The 26,591-nt window shown below is 35.5% G+C and overlaps 1 protein-coding gene across 1 annotated transcript; it reads right to left on the bottom strand.

Moving 5' to 3' along the window:
• Positions 1 to 2,740: 2,740 nt before the first annotated feature.
• LOC121383937 (ADP-ribose glycohydrolase ARH3-like) lies at positions 2,741 to 26,569 on the bottom strand. The gene is made up of 7 exons (XM_041514042.1): positions 26,427 to 26,569; positions 25,636 to 25,765; positions 23,680 to 23,890; positions 22,901 to 23,124; positions 13,540 to 13,628; positions 6,293 to 6,375; positions 2,741 to 3,218 (listed from the first exon to the last, which is right to left on the bottom strand). Exons 1-7 carry the CDS (start codon positions 26,557 to 26,559, stop codon positions 3,006 to 3,008), a joined length of 1,083 nt encoding a protein of 360 aa, XP_041369976.1. The 5' UTR covers positions 26,560 to 26,569; the 3' UTR covers positions 2,741 to 3,005.
• Between the last annotated feature and the right edge of the window lie 22 nt (positions 26,570 to 26,591).

Raw genomic sequence — 26,591 nt, 5'->3', positions numbered from 1 at the left:
ACCAGCCTCGGTGGCATCATGGTTAGGCCATCGGTCTACAGGCTGGTAGGTACTGGGTTCGGATCCCAGTCAAGGCATGGGATTTTTAATCCAGATACCGACTCCAAACCCTGAGTGAGTGCTCAGCAAGGCTCAATGGGTAGGTGTAAACCACTTGCACCGACCAGTGATCCATAACTGGTTCAACAAAGGCCATGGTTTGTGCTATTCTGCCTGTGGGAAGCGCAAATAAAAGATCCCTTGCTGCTAATCGGAAAGAGTAGCCCATGTAGTGGTGACAGCAGATTTCCTCTCAAAATATGTGTGGTTCTTAACCATATGTCTGATGCCATATAACCGTAAATAAAATGTGTTGAGTGCTTCGTTAAATAAAACATAAACATAAAATTTGTTTGGGAGTAATGCTTAAATATAAATAAGTTGTTATCCAGATTTGGCAATTTTCACTGAATTCGGGCAAAAACCAGCCTGCACCCCCCCCCCCTCCCCGACCCCCACAACTCCCTCCTACAAAAATGGGAGCCCGTCCGCCTATATGTGGCACTGGTTATTCTAACTGTTGCAGGATAAAGCCGATATCTTGACTCAATGAGGTAATATATATAACCTATTATTCGCTATACATGTAGGATGCTTTATTCAGTGTATATCATACAAATAAAAATAACACAAATTTGTTCAGCAGTTATGAACCCCTAGGTCCATAGAAACTGGTGTGTGTGTGGGGGGGAGGGGGGGGGTGCTGCCCTCCCCATTTGACGAAAATGTATAGGTTTTCTTCATATTCTTATAATAATAATAATACATTTTATTTCAGATCAGTGATCCATAGAACATACATGATTAAACATCACATACAAAACTGATTACAAAGTATACAGTAGCTTGTGTCAGCGAGTTACACATACAGATTCTATATAAATAAAGATAAAACTGTGTCTTGTGTCCTACCACTCCCTCCAGATATAGTTCCTATGGGCCTGATGGTAGGATACTATATTTCATACACAACATCTGGAACCAGGTCAATTCTTGTACCTTCTTTACGAAGATGGTGAAATTCAGCAATCCTAGTAGTGTGAATCAATCCATACGCCATATTCCAAGCATGAAAGTCTAGCTGCAAATTAATTTTTGACTGCAGCTTAAACACTGGCTCCTCATTATGTGTGCAGTTCAAACATTAGAGTTGGACATCATTATACAATATTATAATGTCGGCCAACAGGGTGCTTACTGTCTTTCAAAGACACTGTTTGAGAAAAGTGGGCTGCTATATCTCTTGAATGCTATGAGGTGTGTATTAACTGTAAGCAGGAGAAGTGTGTGGATTAACTTGGTTGTCTGTGTCAATCCCTATAACTTCGTTGTCTGTGTCCAATCCTTATAACTTGGTTGTCTGTCAATACCCATAACTTGGTTGTCTGTATCAATCCCAATAACTTAGTTGTCTGTGTCAATCCCAATAACTAGGTTGTCTGTATCAGTCCCAAAAACTTAGTTGTCTGTGTCAATCCCTGTAACTTGGTTGTCTGTCAATCCCTATAACTTGGTTGTCTGTCAATACCTGTAATTTGGGTTGTGTCAATCCTCATAACTTGGTGGTCTGTATCAATCCCAATAACTTGGTTGTCTGTGTCAATCCCAGTAACTTGGTTGTCTATATCACTCCCAATAACTTGGTTGTCTGTGTCAATCCCAATAACTTGGTTGTCTGTCAATACCCGTAACTTGGTTATCTGTGTCAATACTCATAACCTGGTTGTCTGTATCACTCCCAATAACTTGGTTGTCTGTGTCAATCCCAATAACTTGGTTGTCTGTATCAATCCCAATAACGTGGCTGTCTGTGTCAGTCCCAATAACTTGGTTGTCTGTCTGTGTCAATCCCTATAACTTAGTTGTCTGTGTCAATCCCAATAACTTGGTTATCTGAGTTAATCCCTACAACTTGGTTATCTGAGTCAATCTCTATTACTTGGTTGGCTATGTCAATCCCAATAACTTGGTTGGCTGTGTCAATCCCAATAACTTGGTTGTCTGTGTCAATCCCTATAACTTTGTTGTCTGCATCAATATTTGTTACTTGGTTGTCTGTGTCAATCCCAATAACTTGGTTGTCTGTGTCAATCCCAATAACTTGGTTGTCTGTGTCAATCCCTATAACTTTGTTGTCTGCATCAATATCTGTTACTTGGTTGTCTGTGTCAATCCCAATAACTTGTCAATCCCTATAACTTTGTTGTCTGTGTCAACCTCCATCAAATATCTGTGTCAATCCCAATAACTTTGGTTGTCTGTGTCAATACTCATCCCAATAACTTGGTTGTCTGTGTCAATCCCAATAACTTGGTTGTCTGTATCAATCCCAATTGTCAGTCCCAATAACTTGTCTGTCTGTGTCAATCCCTATAACTTAGTTGTCTGTGGTTATCTGTCCCTACAACTTGTTATCAGTCAATCTCTATTACTTGGTTGGCTATGTCCCAATACTTGGTTGGCTGTGTCAATCCCAATAACTTGGTTGTCTGTGTCAACTTGGTTGCATCTGAGTCTGTGTCAATCCCAATAACTCTGTGTCACCCAATGGGTTGTCTGTGTCAACCCTCCTGCATAACTGTGGTTGTCTGTGTCAATCCTTATAAACTTTGTCTGTCATCTCTGTTACTTGTTAATCCCTATAAATCTGTGGTTGTCAACCTGTGTCTGTGTCAATCCTCTTTGTTATCTGATTAATCCCTATAACTTGGTTGTTTGTGTCAATCTGTTACATGGTTGTCTGTATCAATCTCCATAACTTGGTTGTCTGTATCAATCTCCATAACTTGGTTGTCTGTGTCAATCCTTATAACTTTGTTATCTGAGTTAATCCCTATAACTTGGTTGTCTGTGTCAATCTGGTACATGGTTGTTTGTGTCAATCTCCATAACTTGTTTGTTTGTGTCAATCCCAATAACTTGGTTGTTTGTGTCAATCCCAATAACTCTGTTTTCCGTGTCAATCCCTACAAGCTGGTTGTCTGTGTCTGTAATGCCAGCAGCTGTTCGGCATGTTTCTTGGCATCGTCAACCCCTTCACATGATACCTGCCATGATGCCGGAATGGCCTCCAGTCCGTAGAATGCTCCAGCGATGGCACCGGCCATGGTCGCTATGGTGTCGGTATCCCCACCCATGTGGATGGCATAGATAATTGTCCTTTCAAAACCACTTCTGTCCTAATAAAAAAGAAAAAAAGAAAAAAGATTAAGTATAACCTGTTTTTAACCAGCCATGCTTACTAGAAATAAGTATTGAATTGAAAGCGTTTAGGTAAGCAGGGCAATACTTAAGGGGGTGAGGACTGTTGCTCCCCCATCTTAAAATTTAAAAGTGCCACTATCTGGAGATGGAAGGAAGGAATATTTTATGCACTCCATATATTTAATTACAGTATTATAATGTATCGGAATTACCTGGAAAAGGCCCTCTATCATTGTGCCTTGATTACGGTTGTACTGCCACCCACATTTTACACCCCAAAATAATTTAAGACAAACCAAAAGAAAAAATGCTGATTTCTGGTCAGTGCATGTGTTGATTTTGACCTCGCTTGGCAACATTTCTCCTTTTAAAAAAAAAATTCATGGTAAAATAATGCTGCGCCATCTCAAATAGTAATGTGACACACCATGGCACTCTGGATCCAAATGACTTCATAGGGGTGGGGTGGGCTGGGCTGTCATTTAGTGTATCAAGGCAAAAGAAGGCATACTATGGCCAGGGCGACCAACTTTCCAGAATTTTCCAAAAAATCCGGAATTCCGGAATTAATGCCAAATATCCAGAATTTTTTCCAAATTCGCTATCATTATTTTTTTTGGAAGCAACCATTTCTGAATATATTTTTAATTTTCTATATTTTTAAATCCCAAGTTTATTAAACAAGAGTTTATCATTCTGAACTTGGTATTGTCAACTGTCTTGTGCTATTACTAAGACGTTTGTCTATTGGCTGTATTTGTCAACAGCTGACCAATGGAAATGTTTTTGGCAATCGAGTAAACTGAAGCCATGTATGAAATTTGTCTTACTTGTTATGTAGTTTATGTATTCATTTTAAAGATATTTCAAATATCATACAGTAATTACTACGGGGCAGATATCGGTTCTATGGCGATGCATGCAACTTATAACATATAACAGAACCTTGCGATCGTACGAAAACAAAAGAAACGGATCCATAATCTCTTCTTAAATTCTTTTCGTATGATTTTAAGTGCAACATTTCACTAAATACCATTTGGCTACCAGTAATCTGTGACACATTCATGCCATTAATATTAATTAATTAATATACCTACCAATCTTGTTTCATTCAAGTAAGTAAAACTATTAAAAAAAAGTAAGTACAAACCATTGTTAGATTTTGCCACGAAAAGTGCTACGCTAATAGTCATGTAAAAGTTTGTTTTATTTAACGACGCCGCTAGAGCACATTGATTTTTTATCTTATTATCGGCTATTGGACGTCAAACATATGGTCATTCTGACACTGTTTTTAGAGGAAACCCGCTGTCGCCACATAGGCTACTCTTTTTTACGACAGGCAGCAAGGGATCTTTTATTTGCGCTTCCCACAGGCAGGATAGCACAAACCATGGCCTTTGTTGAACCAGTTATGGATCACTGGTCGGTGCAAGTGGTTTACACCTACCCATTGAGCCTTGCGGAGCACTCACTCAGGGTTTGGAGTCGGTATCTGGATTAAAAATCCCATGCCTCGACTGGGATCCGAACCCAGTACCTACCAGCCTGTAGACCGATGGCCTGCCACGACGCCACCGAGGCCGGTTAATAGTCATGTAAGCGTAATGCAGAACGATAGCCAGTCTTAATGTGGGTACCAGACGTTTTGTTCCCGATTCAGTTAACCACAAATTAGTTCGACCCCACTGATGAAATAGTGCAAATGTGGCAATGTACCTACATAAAAATAACATTAGTCCCAAGTTTGTCACTTTATTACTAATCTGTTGGTGGGAGTGAAATTGTACTTACTATTTGCTAATAAAGTGGGGCTTTCAGGGGGTTTTTTGTGGTGATGTTTGGTCTGTCTGTCTGTGTGTGTGTGTGTGTGTGCGTGTGCGTGTGATAATGCTGTTAATTGCTGTACTAGGTATAGTAACTTTTATTTACACTGATGAATATATTTACTAGACAAACCATAAAGTAGGGCTATGCTTAAAAAGGAAGTAGAAAAATTCTGCCACTTATATGGATTTATTTAAACTTTTATTATTGAATACATAACATTCCAATAAATAATAAAAAATATTTATTGTTATGTATCTCTTTGGTTGTTGTTATTTTTAAAATATGTCAATTCCGGAAAAATATTTCCATTAGGTTGGTCGCCCTGATACGGAGGGACCAAGGTAGATAAGGAGGACACAACAAAACAAAACAATATCTAAATACCGGTACCTTCCTTGTCTGTGCAGACCATGCTTTTCAACCCTCCCACCCATTCACCCCAACCACAAAAATCCATCGCAGCATCAATTCTGAAATTTTCATCTGAGTCCAATATTTTTATTTATTTTGTTTTGGGGGGGGGGTTGGAGGGGGGCTTAGGTGAAGGAAATCAAAATAGCATCAATCAATAAATATGCAAAAATTAATAGTCACAAAAACAACAATAGTAATTGTTTTTTTAAATCTGGTATCTTCAGCAGTTTGCAAGTTTTAATTATAGAACTTATAATGGTTTTATAGTGTTTCTCAAGGATATTGGCATGGTATGGTAGACTAAACACTTCTGGGGCATTAGCACCATTTTTAGGGCACTTGTTTTTCATTAAAGACAACAAATTAATTGAAATTAAAATAAATGAATGGAAAAATATATAACAGGTACCTTTTATTAATTAATAATACATTCTTTCGGGGTTTTTATAAAAGGAATTTTAGAATTAATTACTGAAAAATACTTGTTTATTGTCGGGGCAGCATGGTGCTGATTAAGGCAAGATGGCGCTAGACTATTGAGGCATGGTGGCACACTATGCTAAAACAAGCTAAGGAAAACACTAGGTTCACCACATAAATTGGTAGTAAATTTTAACTGAAATCGATAAGTAATGACAGAATGACAGTTCATGTGAAGTATTGTTCCCTACAAACTACACAAGATGACTCGGGGTGGGGGGGTGGGGGGGGGGGGGGGGGGGGAGATAACAAATTCTATCCAATACTGTCAAGCTTGAACAACCATAATTGCAGCAAGTTACTAAAAGACAAAGAATCTTACCTCGATACCCTTGATTGGTTTCAGAGCTTTGAGAAATGCGTAAACAGCTGTAGGTGCTGATCCCAGTGCCGAGATGTCATTACCTGGACAGAAAACACAAATATACAAACCAAGTTTGGTCTATTCATAACTGTTACACAAAGGGCAGCAATGGGATGGTGCATATAAAAGACCCCTTGCTGCTAATGGAAAACTATAAACAACTGTAGGTGCTGACCCCAGTGCCGAAATGTCATTACCTGGACAGAAAACACAAATATACAAACCAAGTTTGGTCTATTCATAACTGTTACACAAAGAGAATCCATCCAAACCTCCCCCAAAGTTCCCTTGGCATTCCACCTCATGTCAATGCCCCCCCCCCCCCCCCCCCCCAAATGGATTTTTTGGAGCCGCCACTGAGAATCTATTATCAGTGACTGTTGACACCTGGAAATCTCAACCCAAGAGATGCAGTTATTTGTCTGACAGTTGTTATCTGGTAAGACGTGTGTGTTATTAATATTTAAAGACATATGATACCTTTGCTAACCGTCCCTACTTTATTCAAATAAAGGATGACATTGTTATTTATACATGTTACGAGTGGGCCTTGGAAAAAGGGGGATTCCCAACACTCACCCATAACACGCATTGAAAGTGATGAATCACACAACAAATTAACAAAGTTTATGAATATTTAATAGGAAGACAATAAGATATATACAAATACAGAGTATGACAGTTTCTAATTTGGCAGATGAATATACAAATACAAGTGGGCAAACAAATATAATGCAAAAGTCCACAATCAAGGTTATATTTACCCAAAGTCTAGGAATGTCCAAGTTCAATCAAATCACATCATCAAGATCCAGTGCACACAAGTCTTCCATAAAGTCACATAAGCAAAGCACATATTCTTCAATTCAAAGTTCAAGCGAGCAAATCATATATTATACTTTGTCTCCGACGTGGAACAAGTTATCACTATATCAATACACAGTATTGTCTCCAACATGGATTACAAATATCATAATGCATAGTGACCGTCTGCCAGCAGGTCTACACATCAACTGAACTTCTCTCTCCTCTATAACCCTGAATTCTGGGTAATCATAAGCTAAGAAGTTTGTAAAACTCACTAAAGGCCAATCTTATTATATAACACCAATCCAAGCTAATCAATCAGTCATTGAAACACAGTTCTGCTCGCTCATGCAGAACTACCACTCATACCAAGCGTAATCTTTGAATTTAATTACAACTTCTTATGTATACCACAATATTGTAATAAATAGCACTAAATAATATATACACAAACCCATAACACTCCCCCCCTTCAAAGAAAGAATGTTTTCTATAATAGTAATTATTATGAAAAACTTCTTCATAAAAACAACAAAATGCCCAGAATTCATGATTCACACATAATACACTGAAAACTAAAAGCATCAATTTTATCATTCACTGAATGTCTATATTGTTCAATATTTCACATATCACAGTTCATAATCAATTAATTGGCTTGTTCAGGAAATCCTCTGGAGAGTGCATCAGCAATGACATTGGATGATCCCTTGACGTGTTGGATTTGTAAGTTGTAAGTATCCAACATAATACTCCAACGCATCAATCTCTGATTCTGGTTTTTCATCCGTTGTATGAATACTAACGGATTATGGTCGGTAAATACTTTTACAGGCCACACTGTTGTAGACACATACACATCAAAATGCTGTAGTGCTAATATCAAACCAAGTGTTTCTTTCTCAATAGTTGAGTAATTTTTCTGATGCTTCAGAAACTTCTTGCTAAAATAGCAAATGGGATGTTCAATGCCGTGGACGTCATCTTGCTGTAATACAGCTCCCGCTCCCACATCACAGGCATCTACATAAATCGTGAATTGTTGTTCAAAGTCTGGAGTCATCAACACAGGTGTATTTGACAATACAGCCTTGATCTTCTGGAAAGAATCCTGTTGTTCTTTCTTCCAAGTAAACTGTGTATTCTTCGTCAATAAACTGGTCAAAGGTGTTGCTATCTGGGAGAAGTTTTTACAAAACTTTCGATAATATCCTGCAACACCAAGGAATCTCATGATTTCTTTCCTATTTCTGGGTGTAGGAAAGTTTGTGATAGCTTCCACTTTGGCTGTAACAGGTCTCAACTGGCCTTGACCTACAACATGTCCAAGATAGATCACTGTTGCCCTGACAAAGTCTGTTTTGCTCAAATTTACAGTTAACTTCTCTTGTGACAGTTTCTCAAATAGATGTCGAATCGCTGCTATGTGCTCTTCCCATCGTTTTGTTGCTACGATGACGTCATCCATGTAAGCGTCACAGTGGTCGACATCAGCGGTGACATTGTTGATCAGGTGCTGAAAAGTAGCTGGGGCATTCTTTAGTCCAAAAGGCATCACATTGTATTCATATAAACCTTGTGGGGTACAAAATGCACATATTTGTTTAGCCCTTGATGACAATGGAATCTGCCAGAAACCTTTCAATAAATCAAACTTAGTTACAAAATTAGCATTACCTATACGATCTACACAATCATCTATTCTTGGTAATGGATAGGAGTCTGTCTTTGACAAAGCATTAATTTTCTTAAAATTATTACAGAGTCGAACTCCTCCTGTAGACTTAGGTATAAGGATAATTGGTGAACTCCATGGGCTACTACTATGTTGAATGATGTCATTTTTCTAACATATAGTCTATCTCTTTGTTCACTTGCCTTAGTTTGATAGGATTGCATCTGTATGCATGTTGCTTAATTGGACTAGTGTGACCAATATCTATGTCATGTTCTATCATATCAGTACGTGAGGGTGTATCAGGAAATAAGTGACTGAATTCAGAAAGTAAAGCTATGATCTCCTGTTTTTGACTTTTTGAAAGATGGGATAGTTTAAGATCTAAATTGTCCAAAATTTCTGAATTGTTAAGTTTGGTTGTGGGTACATCTGCACCTTCAAACAGTATTTCCTGATCAGATGTAATATCACAGGCGTCCGCCTTGACATTCAACGTACACACTGAAATGCTATCTTGTCCCCTTTCATGATACTTTTTGATCATGTTGATGTGACAATACCGGTTTGACTTTCTTCTTTCTGGAGTATTAATCACATAATCTGTGTCACTGACTTTTCTTTGTACTGTATAAGGACCAAAGTACTTAGCATGTAATGGTTTACCCTGTAGTGGTAACAGTACTAGAACTTTCTCACCAGGCTCAAACTCTCGTTTGACAGCTTTTCTATCATACCATTCTTTCATTCTTTCTCTACGATAACAACTAGGTATCACAATCTGCTGTTGTACCTGCCAAAACTGATCTATAGGACTATCTGGTGGCCTCCACTTTCTCATCAAAATGTCCTGATCCAAGTAGTATCCAACAGACACATTTTCAATCTCTTTCTCAGACAAAGCCTTATTTCTAAGCTTTTTCAACTCTGGGTCTGCTTTCTGATTCTGAATGAGTTTCTCTCTGGTCCAAATATCTTTAGGAATGTCATCACTCTGAGATTTCCTAACAGATCTATCAACTTCACCAATATTCTCATTGTCTAAGTCACACATAAATGTATCTGACAAACCAATCAACTCTGATTGAGCTTCAACAACTGATACACCTCTGTCAACTGACACATCTTCTGACAAATCAACTTGTTTTGGCTGAACATCATCCAAATGAATGTCCTTCTTAGCCATAGCCCTGGTAACTACACACGAAGGATAAAGTAATATCTCATCTACAAAGTCTGATCCTGTTTCTACGTTATCTGAAGTCTCACAAATAACTGAATCCACACAAACAATAGGTTTTTCATAAACAACTCCGTCCTCATGACAAATGGGGTCATCACAAACAATTGGGTCATCACAAATATTTGAATCCAGTGAATCTCTAGGCTTAACCTCACCTCCAGCCAAATCATTTCCCAACAAAAGATCCACACCAGAAATTGGAAGCTTTTCTCTGACTCCCACAACAACTGTTCCTGAGACAAGTTCAGACTTAAGCTCAATTCTATGAAGAGGTACATGGACAAAACCACACTCAATACCCTGCATAAGAATACTTGTACCAGTATAAGTCTCATCTGACAAAGGAAGTGTGCCCTCTAGGATAAGTGTTTGTAATGCACCTGTATCTCTAAGAATAGTGATTTGCGCAGCATCACCATTACACAAAGAAACCTCACCCTTAGACAAGAAAGGATCATACGATGCCTTATTATCTAACTCCATCTCACCTTTTGTCTTTTCAACTGGAACCTCTTTGCCTAACCAACTACTTGGTGGCTTAACAAACACATTTGCACAAGCATTGGGAGACTTAAGATAATTTTGGTTTTTTTCAGCCAACAAACGACACCCACTTTTAACGTGACCGTATTTCTTGCAGTAATTACACATTGGCCCTGCCAACTGACCATCCATAGTACTCCGATCCAACAGAACTGAATTCTTAGAAGAATTACTGTTTTGGTGTCCTGAATAGTTACCTGCGTTCTGATTGCCACTATCTCTCTGATTGCCACTGTAACTGCTAGAGTTATTGAAATTCCTAGTCTGACCTCGTCCCTGTCCACTATTACCCATAGAAGAGTAACTAGATTGACCTCCAAATTGACCTTGAGAAGACTGACCATAACCATGACCTCGAAAACTTCCGGGTTGAAAGCTATGATTAGTGGTACTACCACCTCTAGACTGAGTATTGCGAGAAAATAAACTCTTGTGGGTCAGTGCAAACTCATCAGCCAAAACAGCCGCATCTCTCAAAGTATCAACCTTGTGTTCATCCAAATATGTCTTAATCTCTGTAGGACTACACCTCTTAAACTCTTCAACCAAGATTAGCTGTTTCAAATTGTCATAATCCTTGTTGACCTCCTTAGATGTGCACCATCTATCAAAAGTAGTCTCCTTGACTCTAGAAAACTCAACAAAAGTCTGGTTATCAAATTTCTTGTAATTTCTAAACCTTTGTCTGTAAGCCTCAGGCACTAACTCATAAGCTCGCAAAATCTCTTCCTTGACTACCTCATAGTCTGCACTTTGTTCAACAGATAAAGATGCATAAGCCTCGTGGGCCTTACCAACAAGTACACTTTGCAACAAAGTTGTCCAGCAATCCCTAGGCCATTTCAAATTTCTAGCAACTTTCTCAAAATGGTCAAAATAGGTATCTATCTCATTTTCACGAAACCTTGGGACAAATCTAATGAATTTAGAAATATCTGGCCCCTGATGATTAGGTCTATGTTGAATCTCCACTTGAGCTAACTGCAGCTGTGTATCTTTTTCCAACTTTAACTTTTCTAACTCAAACTCACGTTCTTTTGCCTCTCTTTCTCGTTCTAACTCTAGTTTTAACTTGTCTAACTCAAACTGTCTTTCTTTTGCCTCTCTTTCTCGTTCTAACTCTAGTTTTAACTTGTCTAACTCAAACTGTCTTTCACGCTCTCTCTCACCAAACTTTCCTCCCATACTTTCTTGCATAACTTTTTCCTCAAGCTGTTCGTTCAAATAATGGAAGAGAATGCTTAATATTGCACCTTTCTTAGCACTTCTATCAAAATCTAATTCCAGGTATTCTACCAAAGCCCATAATTCAGGTTTGTCTAATTCAAGAATGGAATCTTGAGTCATAGACTTAGCGAACAAAGCAACATCAAAACTCATGGTGAAAAATGAATGAGCTACCTATGCTATCACATAATATGCAAACCGATTTGTTGTGATTTCCAAGTCAAATTTTGTATTAGTACAGGAAAGTTTTGGAATATGGCAAACAATTAAATACAAAAACCCCTTAGAAAAGTAAGTTAGGTTCGAAACGGACGAGCCCCCATTTTGTTACGAGTGGGCCTTGGAAAAAGGGGGATTCCCAACACTCACCCATAACACGCATTGAAAGTGATGAATCACACAACAAATTAACAAAGTTTATGAATATTTAATAGGAAGACAATAAGATATATACAAATACAGAGTATGACAGTTTCTAATTTGGCAGATGAATATACAAATACAAGTGGGCAAACAAATATAATGCAAAAGTCCACAATCAAGGTTATATTTACCCAAAGTCTAGGAATGTCCAAGTTCAATCAAATCACATCATCAAGATCCAGTGCACACAAGTCTTCCATAAAGTCACATAAGCAAAGCACATATTCTTCAATTCAAAGTTCAAGCGAGCAAATCATATATTATACTTTGTCTCCGACGTGGAACAAGTTATCACTATATCAATACACAGTATTGTCTCCAACATGGATTACAAATATCATAATGCATAGTGACCGTCTGCCAGCAGGTCTACACATCAACTGAACTTCTCTCTCCTCTCTAACCCTGAATTCTGGGTAATCATAAGCTAAGAAGTTTGTAAAACTCACTAAAGGCCAATCTTATTATATAACACCAATCCAAGCTAATCAATCAGTCATTGAAACACGGCTCTGCTCGCTCATGCAGAACTACCACTCATACCAAGCGTAATCTTTGAATTTAATTACAACTTCTTATGTATACCACAATATTGTAATAAATAGCACTAAATAATATATACACAAACCCATAACAATACATTATGTAATTCTTGATCATTTTTAGAACATCATTACACAGCTACAGTCATGGAAAATCAAATGAATTACATAACGTTTCTAAGGAGTTAACTCAATGGTACTTTTTCCTTTTAGCCAAAAAGCTATTTCATGGAGGATTTTCAATACCTTTCATAACACTGAAATAGGCTTTATTGGAAATGAAAACATACATGTTAACCTTTAAAAATATATCAAACTCTCTTTTGGTCATTGGATAGATTTTGAAACGACTTGTAAAATAAATGGTATCAATTTCAACATGTATGATGCTCAAATACAGTAATTAAAAAAAATTAACAATCCACTTTTGCTTTAGGAAAACTGTCAAACTGCAACAACAAAAAAATGGATTGTTGATATTCATATACCTGTATTTGGTGTTCAGAAGTAAATGTAATCCATAATGATTACTGCATGGATTTCAACATGGATTTTTAAGAAAATCTTACAAGCAGATGAGAAATTCACCAGTTATTTTAAACATAATTGCTGTTTATGCTGAGTTTTGATGTGTAGTGAACAAGTTTTGATGTCCAGTGAGTGAGTTTTGATGTGTAGTGAGCGAGTTTTGATGTGTAGTGAGCACATTTTTAATGTGTAGTGAGTGAGTTTTGAAAACAGTTACCTAATGTTTCCTCCACCTCGGATGGAGTTACGTCACTTCGCGGTAAGAAACTTCGAATCTGCTGCAACTTGGAACAGTATGTATCCAGTCTGAAATAAAAACCAGAATGTAGAGTGAGTGTCACGTGTTTCTTCATTTAAACATACACAATTGAAGACACAATATGTGTACTTGTTTCACATTCTGCATACTCAAGAAAAAGAAATTACAAAAAAACAACAACATTGTGTAGCTTATTATTTTTGTCATTTAAATGTTGCTATTTTTCATTGATCAACATGTTGTCTAGATGATACAGACTGTGTGTGTGTGTGTGTGTGTGTGTGTGTTGGTCAGCATTGAATAATCACAATACTTGAATATGTTGGTGTGTGAGTCTGTGTGTGTATGTGTGTATGTGTGTGTTGGTCAGCATTGAATAATCACAATACTTGAATATGTTGGTGTGTGAGTCTGTGTGTGTGTGTGTGTGTGTGTGTGTGTGTGTGTGTGTGTGTGTGTTGGTCAGCACTGAATACTCACAATACTTGAATATGTTGGTGTGTGATGGTCAGCATTGAATAATCACAATACTTGAATATGTTGGTGTGTGAGTCTGTGTGTGTGTGTGTGTATGTGTGTGTTGGTCAGCATTGAATAATCACAATACTTGAATATGTTGGTGTGTGAGTCTGTGTGTGTGTGTGTGTGTGTTGGTCAGCATTGAATAATCACAATACTTGAATATGTTGGTGTGTGAGTCTGTGTGTGTATGTGTATGTATGTGTGTGTTGGTCAGCATTGAATAATCACAATACTTGAATATGTTGGTGTGTGTGTGTGTGTGTATGTGTGTGTTGGTCAGCATTGAATAATCACAATACTTGGAATATGTCGGTGTGTGAGTCTGTGTGTGTGTGTGTGTGTTGGTCAGCATTGAATAATCACAATACTTGAATATGTTGGTGTGTGAGTGTGTGTGCACGCATTGACATAATATTTAACAATTAATTTATCCACAAATGTATCTTCAAACACAGGCTATTGCTGTAGCTGTCTTCAGTGGAGACACTGGTGTATTTACATGTAAATAGAGAACAAGTCTAACATGTTGATGGTTTTAGGGCAGTAACATGACTTTTTGTTAGCTTTATAACTAACACTACTATTATTATTGGCCGGATTGAGTAGCATTGTACTATGTTTTGACATTTTGTCTGTTTATCTGTGCACAGATTAGTAGTCTCTGTCCTCATTTGTGGGTTTCTTTTCTGATGCAGCAAATATGACCAGGTTTTAGGCATCATACCATCTCATTTTGTAAGACTCCTTATCTGGCCTACTTGTAAATGTTTATGTTATTCAAACTTCGCAATATACTATTTTTATTTCTCCCTCCTGTTTTTATTTCTACTGATCTGGTTACCAATATTTCACCTTTTTTAACTGTAAGATTAAATACACATTGCATCACTTATTCCTGTCTACTTAATGCTTCACTTCCAAACAAGCTAGATTTAAAAATAACAAAAAATATGTTTTATATTCAGAGTATCAAATATGTAACATGGCTGCTTACAAATTATGACACTAAACTGCCAGGGACTAGGGCACTCTCAGAAACGAAAAGATATTTTAAATTATCTAAAATGTAAACAATTTGATATTTACTGTTTGCAAGATACTCATTTCACCCTTGATTTAGAACCATATATAGAAACACAGTGGGTATACAAATGTTTGTTTAACTCTTTCTCCAGTAATGCTAGAGGAGTTGCGATAATGTTAAATAATACATTTGAATATAAAATACCCAAAATGATAACTGATAATTCAGGAAACTTTATAATACTGGGTATCACTATCAACAAAGAACAAATAACAATAATAAATATATATGGACCAAACAATGATAATCCGAGTTTCTTTGTAAATATTCTACAAGATATAGAAGAGTTTGAAAATGACAAATATATATGTGGAGATTTTAATTTAGTACTTAATCAAGATCTAGACACGAAAAACTATCTGCATAATAACCATCCAAAAGCACGAAAGAAACTTTTAGAACTTATGGAAACATTTGATTTGAAGGATCCTTTGAGGGAGTTGTATCCAACACTAAGAAGATATACTTGGAGGAAATCAAACCCATTAAAACTAGCTAGATTAGACTTTTTCCTTATTTCCAATAATTTGATGCCACATGTTGAAAACTTTTTAAAAGACAATAGCTATACACACATGTAGGTCAGACCATTTTAGTGTAATATTGCTCTTAAAGTTAAATACAGTTCAAAAGGGTCATGGTCTATGGAAATTTAATAATTCATTGCTGTCAGACAAAGAGTATGTAAAAATTACTAAAGATATTATAAATAACATAACTTCTCAATATGCCATTTTAATCTATAATCCAGAATACATCGACTTGCTTCCAAAAGACAAAATACAGTTTACAATAAATGAGCAATTGTTCCTCGAAACATTATTGATGGAAATAAGGGGGAAAACAATATCCTATTCGGCCTATAAAAAGAAGAAAAATAATGAATTAGAAACGAATCTATGTGAAGAAATAAAATCATTGGAAGAAAATGATACTACAGACATAAACATATTAGAAGATAAAAAACATGAACTAATAAGAGTTGACAAGAGAAACACTTAAAGGACATTGCATCCGAGCCAGGGCAAAATGGATTGAAGAGGGCGAAAAGCCAACTAAATATATCTGTAACATGGAGTCCAGAAATTACTACAGCAAATTAATATCAAGGATAGAATTAAACAACAGTACAGTAGTAACAGACCAAAAAGATACCTTAACGGAAACCAAATGTTTTTACCAACTGAAAAATCAAATACTAACATAGTTGAGGAGCTATCCAGTTACAATTTTAATAAGCTAACAAATGAAGAAGCACAAGCACTAGAAGGAAAATTAACATATGAAGAAGTTTTAAACATACTTAAAAACATGAAGAACGAAAAAAGCCCTGGCTCAGATGGATTCGCAGCCGAATTTTTCAAAATGTTTTGGGCTGATTTGGGACATTTTATAGTCAGAGCAATAAAATACAGCTATAGTATTGAAGAAACGTACCATTTGCAAAAACTGGGCATAATAACATGTATTTCTAAGCAAAATAAACCCAGACAATTTCTTAAAAATTGGCGACCAATAACTCTTTTGAACTGCACTTACAAAATAGCTGCTGGTTGTATTTCAAATAGAATTAAAATGGTTTTAAATAAAATAATTGATAAAGATCAAACAGGTTTTATAAAAGGAAGGTATATTGGAGAGAATATACGTTTGATATATGACCTAATGCAATACACTGAAATGCACAATATACCTGGTCTGTTAGTACTAGTGGATTTTGAAAAAGCCTTTGACTCGGTATCATGGACTTTTATTGAAAAAGCGTTAGAAATATTTAATTTTAAAAGTTTAATAAAATGTTGGATTAAAACATTTTCAAAAAATTCCATTTCTAGTGTTCTGCAAAATGTTTATTAATCAGAAACTTTTAAATTAGAAAGAGGATGTAGACAGGGAGGCCCCCTGTCACCGTATATCTTTATAATTTGTTCTGAAATCCTCTCAATTTTAGTTTAAAATAATGCAAATATCAAAGGTATCACTATTGATGGTGAAGAATATCTAATATCTCAATACGCTGATGATACTACTTTTACTCTTAACGGATCGTTCAGTACCATGTCATTACTTGATTACTATTCTGGAAACTCCGGTCTAAAAGTAAATTACACCAAGTCAAAAGCAATCTGGACAGGCAGCAAAAAACATAGTAAAGAAGTCTACCACCATACATGCTGGAAATTAGAATGGGGTGGAAATCAATTTATGTTACTTGGAATTAATTTTACAATAAATTTTGAAGATATGATAACATGTAATTTTACCTCTAAGTTAAAATAAATCCAGAACTTGATGAAACTTTGGACACCAAGAAAGCTGACTGTCTTAGGTAGAGTTACAATTATAAAAACATTAATAATACCCTTAATAAAATATTTATTAATTGCATTACCAAATGTGTCACAAACAAATATAAAAAACTTAAATAAAATGTTTTTGCAGTTGACTTGGCAAAATAAACCCTAAAAAATTAAAAGAGAAGTATTAACCCAAGATTATAAACACTGGGGTATAAAAATGCCTGACATACAGAATATAATGACATCTTTAAAATCATCATGGATACAACAACTTTATCTTAATAACAATAAATGGGTAAAGTTATTTCAATCTACTACTGGTATAAATACTAAGGACCTAATTATACACGGGGACTATTTCATTATACGTAAAAAAAGATAGTATTAAAAACTTGTTTTGGAAAGATGTTTTATTTAGTTGGTTAACAATACAACAAAAACAAAGTGTACAGATTACTGAAGATATTCAAGGACTGAATATTTGGTATAATACTAAGATACTAAAAGACAATAAACCGTTTTTATATGGTAACTACATAAAAAAGGGAATTGTTTTCATACACGACTGACTTGACATTGAAGGAAATATCCTTACATCTGAAGCTTTTAGAAATAAATATGATGTCAAAACTAACTTTTTGAACTACGGATAATAAGTGAATGCTATAAAATCATTTTTGTATTCTATAAGCATTATTGATGAAACATCTGTTTCCATTCAAAGCCCAATTTTGCCTTTCAAATTGAAAATTATGCTAAATAAAAATACTGGAAGTAAAGACATGTACAACATGTTGAACTATAAAAGCATAATTCCAAATTCACAGATAAAATATGCAAATAAGGGTTTGAACTGCAATTGCTATATTTGGGGGAAATATTATGTTTTGCCATTTAAATGTCTGAAAGATACAACTTTAAGATGGTTCCAGTACAGACTGTTTCATAGAATTCTTGCCACTAATACATTTCTTCATATGATTCATTACGTAGATTCTAATAAATGCACTTTTTGTAATAATGAACCAGAGACTTTACAACACCTTTTTTATGACTGCAATAAAGTAAGAAACCTATGAGAAACTGTTGAAAAGTGGATTTTTAATAAAACAGGAATTGGCATCTCATTCAATAAAAAAGCTATCATGTTTGTGATTGTGGATGGCGAACTAACTTATGTAGTGAACTGGTTAATATTCAATATAAAATATTATATTTATAATACGAAAATACTTCACAGAGATTTACATATAAATGACATTGAACATATCCTGAAAAACAAATTTTAAATTGAAAAATATATTCATATTAAAAATTGTGAGTACGTCAAATTTAATATACATTGGGAAACATGGCTCAATCTCTTCATTTAAGAATTGGAGAAATAACTTCTTTTTTTTTCCAACTGATACTTTTATTCCTTAAATTATTAATTTCCCTTTCAACTTGTTTGGAATTGCTAGCACATTACAAGTGTTGCTTGTTTTTACTTCTATATTTCTTCTCTCTTCCTTTCCCTAATTTTTTCTTTCATTCTCGCCCACCCCCAGATCAAAACCAACTAGTGTCTGTGAATTCATATATATAAATATTTTTCTTCTTTTTATAGTTCTGTTTTGTTCTGGATTTTTTTCTTGTATGTAGATAAAGAGCATTTATATCAGAAAATACTATAAAATCACCAACATGCAAAGCATCACAATTAAAACAATTTTTAATAGAAACTATCTATTTTGTTGATTTAAAATAAGTTAAATCACAAATGATAAATAATTTATTTTATTATATTGAGTATTGTCTGATTAAATAATGCTAATACGTATATTCACTACCAAATTAATCTAGTAAGAAAAAGATAATGTGATGCACTTCACTTTCATTATAGCAGAAGACCAGACATAGGCCTATACATTTTTAAATGTAATAAATTATTGTATCAACCGTAATCATGATTGAACATGTACAGCAATGATTCGAGGCTCCCCAACCTTGACATTGTCTGCTTGATTTGGGGATAATAAAAAAATAAAAAAAATAAAAAATATGAGCTATTTACAAAACAAAAAAGTAAATGAGTACAGTCCGATCTCGTCCAATGACAATTGTTACTACATTTATACCATCTGACCAAATAGTTTTAAGATCATATGTACATCACTGTTATTCTGTTCATTACAGCAGAATTCATACCTTCCGACACTGACAGAACACATTAGGAATAACAGGCACTGTCCACAACCACAGTTAGCAGTATGCACACAGCCATTTGGCATCCTTGATTTTACCACGAGCTCACATTGTGACGTGATGTCTGAGATACTAATGTCTGCTAAATATGGAGATATGTATGGCTTCAAACACAAGCCATTTGTCATTCAGTTAAAGGATTATACCTCAAATAATTACGTCTTCTGTTTTTATGGTGATCTGTTACTGTAAATAGGCAGAACAGATGCACATACCAATCATAGATGTCTTTAACCAGTGAATGATTGACAGTGAGTGCCCCCTTGATATACATGTAGATTAACAGATTTAATAATGGTTTTTTAAACATATTTTAATACATGTACAGCGGAACCCCTCTAAACCAGACACCCACGAGACCATGTAAAAGTATAGTTTTAAGGAGTATCCATTTTAGACAGGTTATGCTCTATACTAATATTTAAAAAGGAACCATGCAAAAAATTGATTTTGAGGGAATTCCAGTTTACAGTGTCTGATTTTGAGGATTTTCACTATATGGCTTTGTATTTGTTGTTTTTGATAATAACTGCAATGTATTAGTTATCTAAATGCTACTGAGTCTTTTGTTAAAATTATGATATTATAATAATTATAGCTATCAAGAAGTATTTTTTCTTATAATTATGACAAGGGAGATAACTCATGAGACATTCAACATACCGTACATGTGTAGCAACAACAAAGTATTAATCTAGGGACGAATGTAGTCATTATAACAAGGTCTGACTGTATACATATTTTTAATCCATTGAAAGTAATATATCCTGTAGGACTCATAACTATGAGCTATGTTTACCATACAAAATATTTGTTCTCTCACTTTCACTTGTTTATATGTTAATAAATATGTTTTTTCCCCCCAACTCAACAAACACTATTGTAATAATACCAATAGTTATATATAGTCATAAACAGGGCATAAAATTTGATTTTTTCAGACAAACGATATGTCGTTCGTGTGGTTTTAGTGTTTGCATGAACGTTTTTCTCCAGTGGTTCAGATACAAATGAAAAGGTTAACCGGCAACGGTAATCAAATGAGAATCTAAGATGGGCGATTTTCGTAGCTTTTTTCCAAATTCTTATTATAAATACTAAATTATATTATTATTTGGTATGCGGGGACTAACTTGAAAGATGCCATTTACATTTCAGCACACTACCCCATCGGTTCTGTTACAGGGGAGTACTTGTTGGCGCCAAACAACAGTCTGAACGGAACGGTGATTTCCCGGAAGCTTTGGGGTCTGAACGGAAAGACCCGAAGTTCTGCGAATCCTTGATTGATCCAATCGATGCTGCAACTCAGTGTTTCATCATGTTCTAATTTCCACTTCGTTATTTTAAAGTCCTTATTAAACGTAGCATTTTCTTTTCTGTGTATGTCATATTTTAATAAACTGATTTAGCAAGGGTTGTACTTGTTTTCATTACAATACATGTTTCAGAATTAATGCATATATTTCAACGTAACCACACAGGTGTCAAAAAGTAAATAAATATACAGAACTTCACATACGTTTTTTTGCTTCCTATTTATTGCATGAGTTTATTGTGCGCAAGAATATTTACCGCAATACTGCAATAAACGTGCAATAAATAGGAAGCAAAAATAACGTATGTGTGGTTCTGTATTTATTACATACCTTTAAAACATATATATATATATATAGATCAACAATGTATCTTAAACCACTGTTCAATGCTCCTTTCATGAGCTCAGTTTTAGCGTAACGTTTAATAAATACTCATAAACCGCTTTAATTTCCAAATCGCGTATTGTTTTCCGCACGTAGCGAAATGATCAAAGGGAACGTGCGACTATGTTACTAAATGTTTTTGACACTTCTAATGACAGTGCAGACTTTGTAATTGACCGCGATGTCAAGTTCAAATGGATATATTGTTTTTTTCTCACACCTGCAATGCTAGGCCTGTTCTCTTATTATTTTATTCCAAAAATAGTTATATTAGCCAAAACACATCAGTTTACATTTTCTGATTAGCGATTATAGTTTTTGCACGAATGATCCGTCGTTCATGTCGATATTGGTTTTGCATAACTGACAGATGAACGACAAAATCGTTATGTATAAATGTTATGTAATTTATTGCAAAACTAGGCTGCTAAATTCATGATTAATAAAAACTCCTTATAATTACAATGAGTTTGAAATTTTTTTTAATTGTTACCGAGATCTATAATTACAAAATTGTCTGCATGAAATAGATAGCAAACATATGGCTAATCTTTAAAAATCTGAAAACAATATACCATATTTAAATATAAAACAGGTGTGGATCTAGGATTCTTTAAAAAAAAAAAAATCATTTCAAATTATCTTCGTGCTTATATTCAATTAAAGTTCAAGCATGCTGTCCTGGACACACACCTCAGTTATCTGGGCAGTCTGTCCAAGACAGGGAGTTAGTTGTTAATTGTTAGTGAGAGAGAAGAGGGTATAGTGGTCTTACACCTACCCATTGAGTCGTTAAAACTCCCTTTGAGTAGGAGCCGGTTCCTAGGCTGCAAACCCTGTACCTACCAGCCTGTAGTCTGATGGCTTAACCACAACACCACCAAGGTCGGTGATTATTTAACAGAGAGACCTGTAGCATTAATCTAATGAAGAACTCTCACCATGTACAAACTAGGTTAAAACTAATTACTTGACCATGCACAAATAGTGAGACTTTGGGAACCTAAATGCATGGCTGATAATAGTTTGTTTTGTTTAACAATACCATTAAAGAACATTGATGTGGAAATCATCAGGTATTGGATGTCAAAACATTTGGTACCATAATTTCAACACAGTCTTAGAGAGGAAACCCGCTACAGTTTTTCCATTAGTAGCAAGGGATCTTTTATATGCACCATCCCAAAGACAGAATAACACATACCACAGCCTTTGATATACCAGTCGTAGTGCACTGGCTGGAACGAGAAATAGCTTAATGGGCCCAACGAAACAGATTGATCCCAAACCAACTGTACATCAAACAATTTCTTTACCACTGGGCTACATTCCCCGCCTCTCATGGTTGATAAATGACATTTTACATCATTTCAGATGACATCTGACAACATTATTTTATGCTAAAAAAGAAAACACTTGAAAAAAAACAAAAACATTTTTGATATTGTATGCAGCCTCCTCACTTTTTTTGCTTCTTGGCAGTAGGTGAAGTTGATTTTGTCTCTGGTTTGTGGTTTTCTTCCAGCGGTTTGATTCGCTGTGCAAGAGTGTCGATGAATATGTCGGTGTCGACATCGTGTGTGTTGTCAAGACGCAGCGCAAGATCTACAGCACTGCTCTGAAGAACGGCTCCCTGGATCGCCTGGGGGTGAGAGTGTGTTATCTCTGTTATCTTCTCCGAGATGTCCTGAACAAAATAACAAACATGTTATCTCATTGAATGTTATAATTGCTGGTTTGTGTGTTATTTTTGTTATGTTCTCCGAGATGTCTTGAACAAAAATATTTTTTAATCTATTTGAGTTGTTATTATTGCTTGGGGTTGAGAGTGCAATATTTTTGTTACCTTATCTAAGATCTCCTGAACAAAAAACCCACAAATGTTAATTTATTTGAATAAGCAATGATATGACTGCTTGTTGGTTGGAAAGTGTTACTTTCTTTATCTCCACTAAGATGTTCTGATAAAAAAAGAAACAATTGTAAAGCTGTCAGAGTGAGTGGTGTTATAATAGTATTTATTACCCATATGGTTAAAAATATCTTGGTACATATCAAAGTGATATAGGATATTAAACTCGCTACCATTTCATATCATGTGTATGTCCCTCGTGAAATAATTTTCATTGTCACTTGCTAAAGCTCGTGACAATTGAAAATTATTTCACTCGGGACATAAAAATGTTACAAAATTGAAACGAGTTTCATATCCTACAAACATGTATGCAGTTCTACTACCAACCTGCAGCTTTTCAAATTTGTCACTAAATGCAAATAATGCAGCTGGGGCTATTCTCATGCAGCCACCGTTGCCATAGGAACCACTTCCATCAAATTGTTCCCTGGCTGGCTGCAAGACGTCTGTAAGATTTGGATTGGCCAGAGCGCTGAAGACTTTGACCACATTTCCACCATAGCCTCTGTCGGGCTCTGCGTAATATTCATCAGAAAATCTGAAGCAAAATGTTTATATTTAGAAAGTTACTTTTGTTTAATGTCACCACTAGAGCACATTGATTAATTAATGATCGACTATTGGATGTCAAACATTTGGTAATTCTGATATATAGTCATCAGAGGAAACCAGTTGCATTTTTCCATTAGCAGCAAGGGATCTCTTATATGCACTTCCCCACAGACAGAAAAGCACATACCACGGCCTTTGACCAGTTGTCGTGCACTGGATAGAACAAGTAAAAAAAAACAATCAGTTAAATGGATCCATTGAGGTGGTTCAATCCTGCAAAAGCACATACCACAGCCTTTGACCAATTTGCACTGGTTGGAACGAGAAAAAAAACAATCAGTTAAATGGATCCACTAAGGTGTTTCGATCCTGCGATGCAAGCACCTCAGACGAGAACCCAACCGACTGAGCTAAATGCTACCCTTTTATATTTAGAATTTTCAATAATCACATATTATTATATGTATTTTTTATTTGTCAAAATAAGTTTTCTGTCATAATGTTATTTAATTACAGACAAACATATGTCAACATAATATGTTAAAAGATATCAATTGTTGTTCCCGAAGTATATGTTTAACATAAAATGCATAAAAAACTTTTAATTGAACAGTTAAAAATATTAACATTGGCTTACATGTAGGACTGCTGTCTTTGAAATATTCTTAGAATAATGTAACATCGTTAATATTTTACCATAATGTGAAAACAAAATTTAAAAACACATTTAAATTCCACTTGATCATTTCTTCCCAGTGGCATCTCCTCGTAATACTTCTACTTCTTAATACTTCTACTTAATCATTTAACTTCTTGAGTTTCCCCCACTCACATCACATTCACTTTACTGTTGAGGATTGTCTGTTATTTCTTTTACATTCATTGGGGTATGAACCAAAAAAAATCATTCGCAAACTGTGTGAATTGGCAAAACCATATAAGTTTGCAGATGATTTTTTTGGTGCCATCACACAGGCTACTTCTACTGAATAAGCAGCAAGGATATTTTATATGTACTTTCCCTTACACAGAATACTACATTTTATCCAACAAGTGTTTTTATTGGCTGATTATGACGACTGACTAAAGCTAAGTAGAGAAAAACATATACTAGCTGATTATGACTTTTGATGTCATGTACAATACATTGCATAGATACATTGCAAAATCATTCATTTGACTTCTAGTTCATCATACAATGTAGGGAAAATAACAGATATATTCCTTTTACCTTTAATTTTGTATGGACTGCAGGAAAAAAATAATTATAATAACCAGAGTTAAAAAAAAGTTAAAGTTTGTTTTGTTTAACGACACCACTAGAGCACATTGATTTATTAATCACTGGCTATTGGATGTCAATCATCCCACAGAAAGTATAACACATACCAAGGCCTTTGATATACCAGTCGTGGTGCATTGGCTGGAGAGCGTGATTTAGACCAATGGGACCACCGACAAGGATCGATCTCCAACCGACTGCGCACCAAACAACCAGCTAATGATGTACAATTTCGTCTTTATCCTGTGAAGGTAAGAATGGGAAATTCCGTCTTTAGGTTTGCCGAGCAGAATTTCCCGTTTGCCCATTCTCTATATATACTAGTCAGGGGCACTAATAGGGACTGATCTCATGACTCACTGTACCTCAAACAAGTGCTCTACTAGAGAGCTACATCTCCCCCTCCCCCCCCCCACCCCCCTCGGGCTACATGACAACACAAACTGAACTGTTTTGCTAAATCCTTGAGATCCAGATCTGTCCTGCTGATGAGTGATGCTGCAACTCTCCGAGCCATGGCTGTATCATCTGTGTACCACAACACATGTTTTTTCTTGCCATCTTTCATATGTTTGTAGTCTACAAAACAGAAAAGCATATTTTAATGAAAAATCTTCCTACACGGATGTAACCTTCATAAATGTAAAATATACAAACACTCCAGCTTAAATTTCAGCAGCAGAAGAAACTTAACAGCAACCCCTTTCAATAATGTTCAAATATGTAGTTGCTGACAGGTTTCTTCCTGTAGTGTGCGTATTAGTGATTACTATGTAAACAGGTGTTGTCAGGGAACTTGAAAATTATCAATATAAAATATATTAAAGTACTTAACATGAAACATAGGATTGTTTTTCCATTTGGTAGGCAGCGATTGAGCATAATTTATATAGATTGGTCTGTAAAGTTCTGTTAGAGAGAGTTGATAACTGTCTAAATGTCCGTCTGTTGTTCGTACCACACTCCTAAAAAAATGGGTTTTTTAATAATTTCAGTTTGGTCTGACATAAGAAAAAAAGTAAAAGTTTTTTGGAAATTAAAAAAAACAAAAACTATTTTTATGTACACTTTAGAAAACAATCGGCTCAGAACTAAATAACTTGCAGTAAATTCCACTGCATAAAAACGTTGTTCCCCGTGGGACGGACTGTAGTTACAACTACTGGTATTCTTGTAGTACTACAGATAAATGTTATTATCGCCAACGATCAAAGATCCTTAAAACATGCCTTTAACCTACTCTGTTCGAGATCCTCAACCTGACGTAAGATGGGCCGGAGTGCCACAGGTCCCCAGATCGACTCAAACACTCCCCCTATGCAATCTCCGACCACCGCACCCACCAAACTGCCCTGGAAACGTGACAGACTCATAGCAATTTTGGTAAACATTAATTTTCTAGTAT

The sequence above is a fragment of the Gigantopelta aegis genome, chromosome 10 (genome assembly GCF_016097555.1).
Source record: "Gigantopelta aegis isolate Gae_Host chromosome 10, Gae_host_genome, whole genome shotgun sequence".
NCBI classification, from domain to species: Eukaryota; Metazoa; Mollusca; class Gastropoda; order Neomphalida; family Peltospiridae; genus Gigantopelta; species Gigantopelta aegis.
This window is presented reverse-complemented; position numbering and strand designations above follow the sequence as displayed.

Coding starts and splice junctions, on each gene's coding strand:
- LOC121383937 (XM_041514042.1), bottom strand. CDS start 26,559: ATGAGTCTGTCACGTTTCCAGGGCAGTTTGGTGGGTGCGGTGGTCGGA. Junction 23,891..25,635: donor CTCAAGGATTTAGCAAAACA/GTTCAGTTTGTG, acceptor ATTTTGCTTCAG/ATTTTCTGATGAATATTACG. Junction 3,219..6,292: donor AACCAATCAAGGGTATCGAG/GTAAGATTCTTT, acceptor CTTTTTTATTAG/GACAGAAGTGGTTTTGAAAG.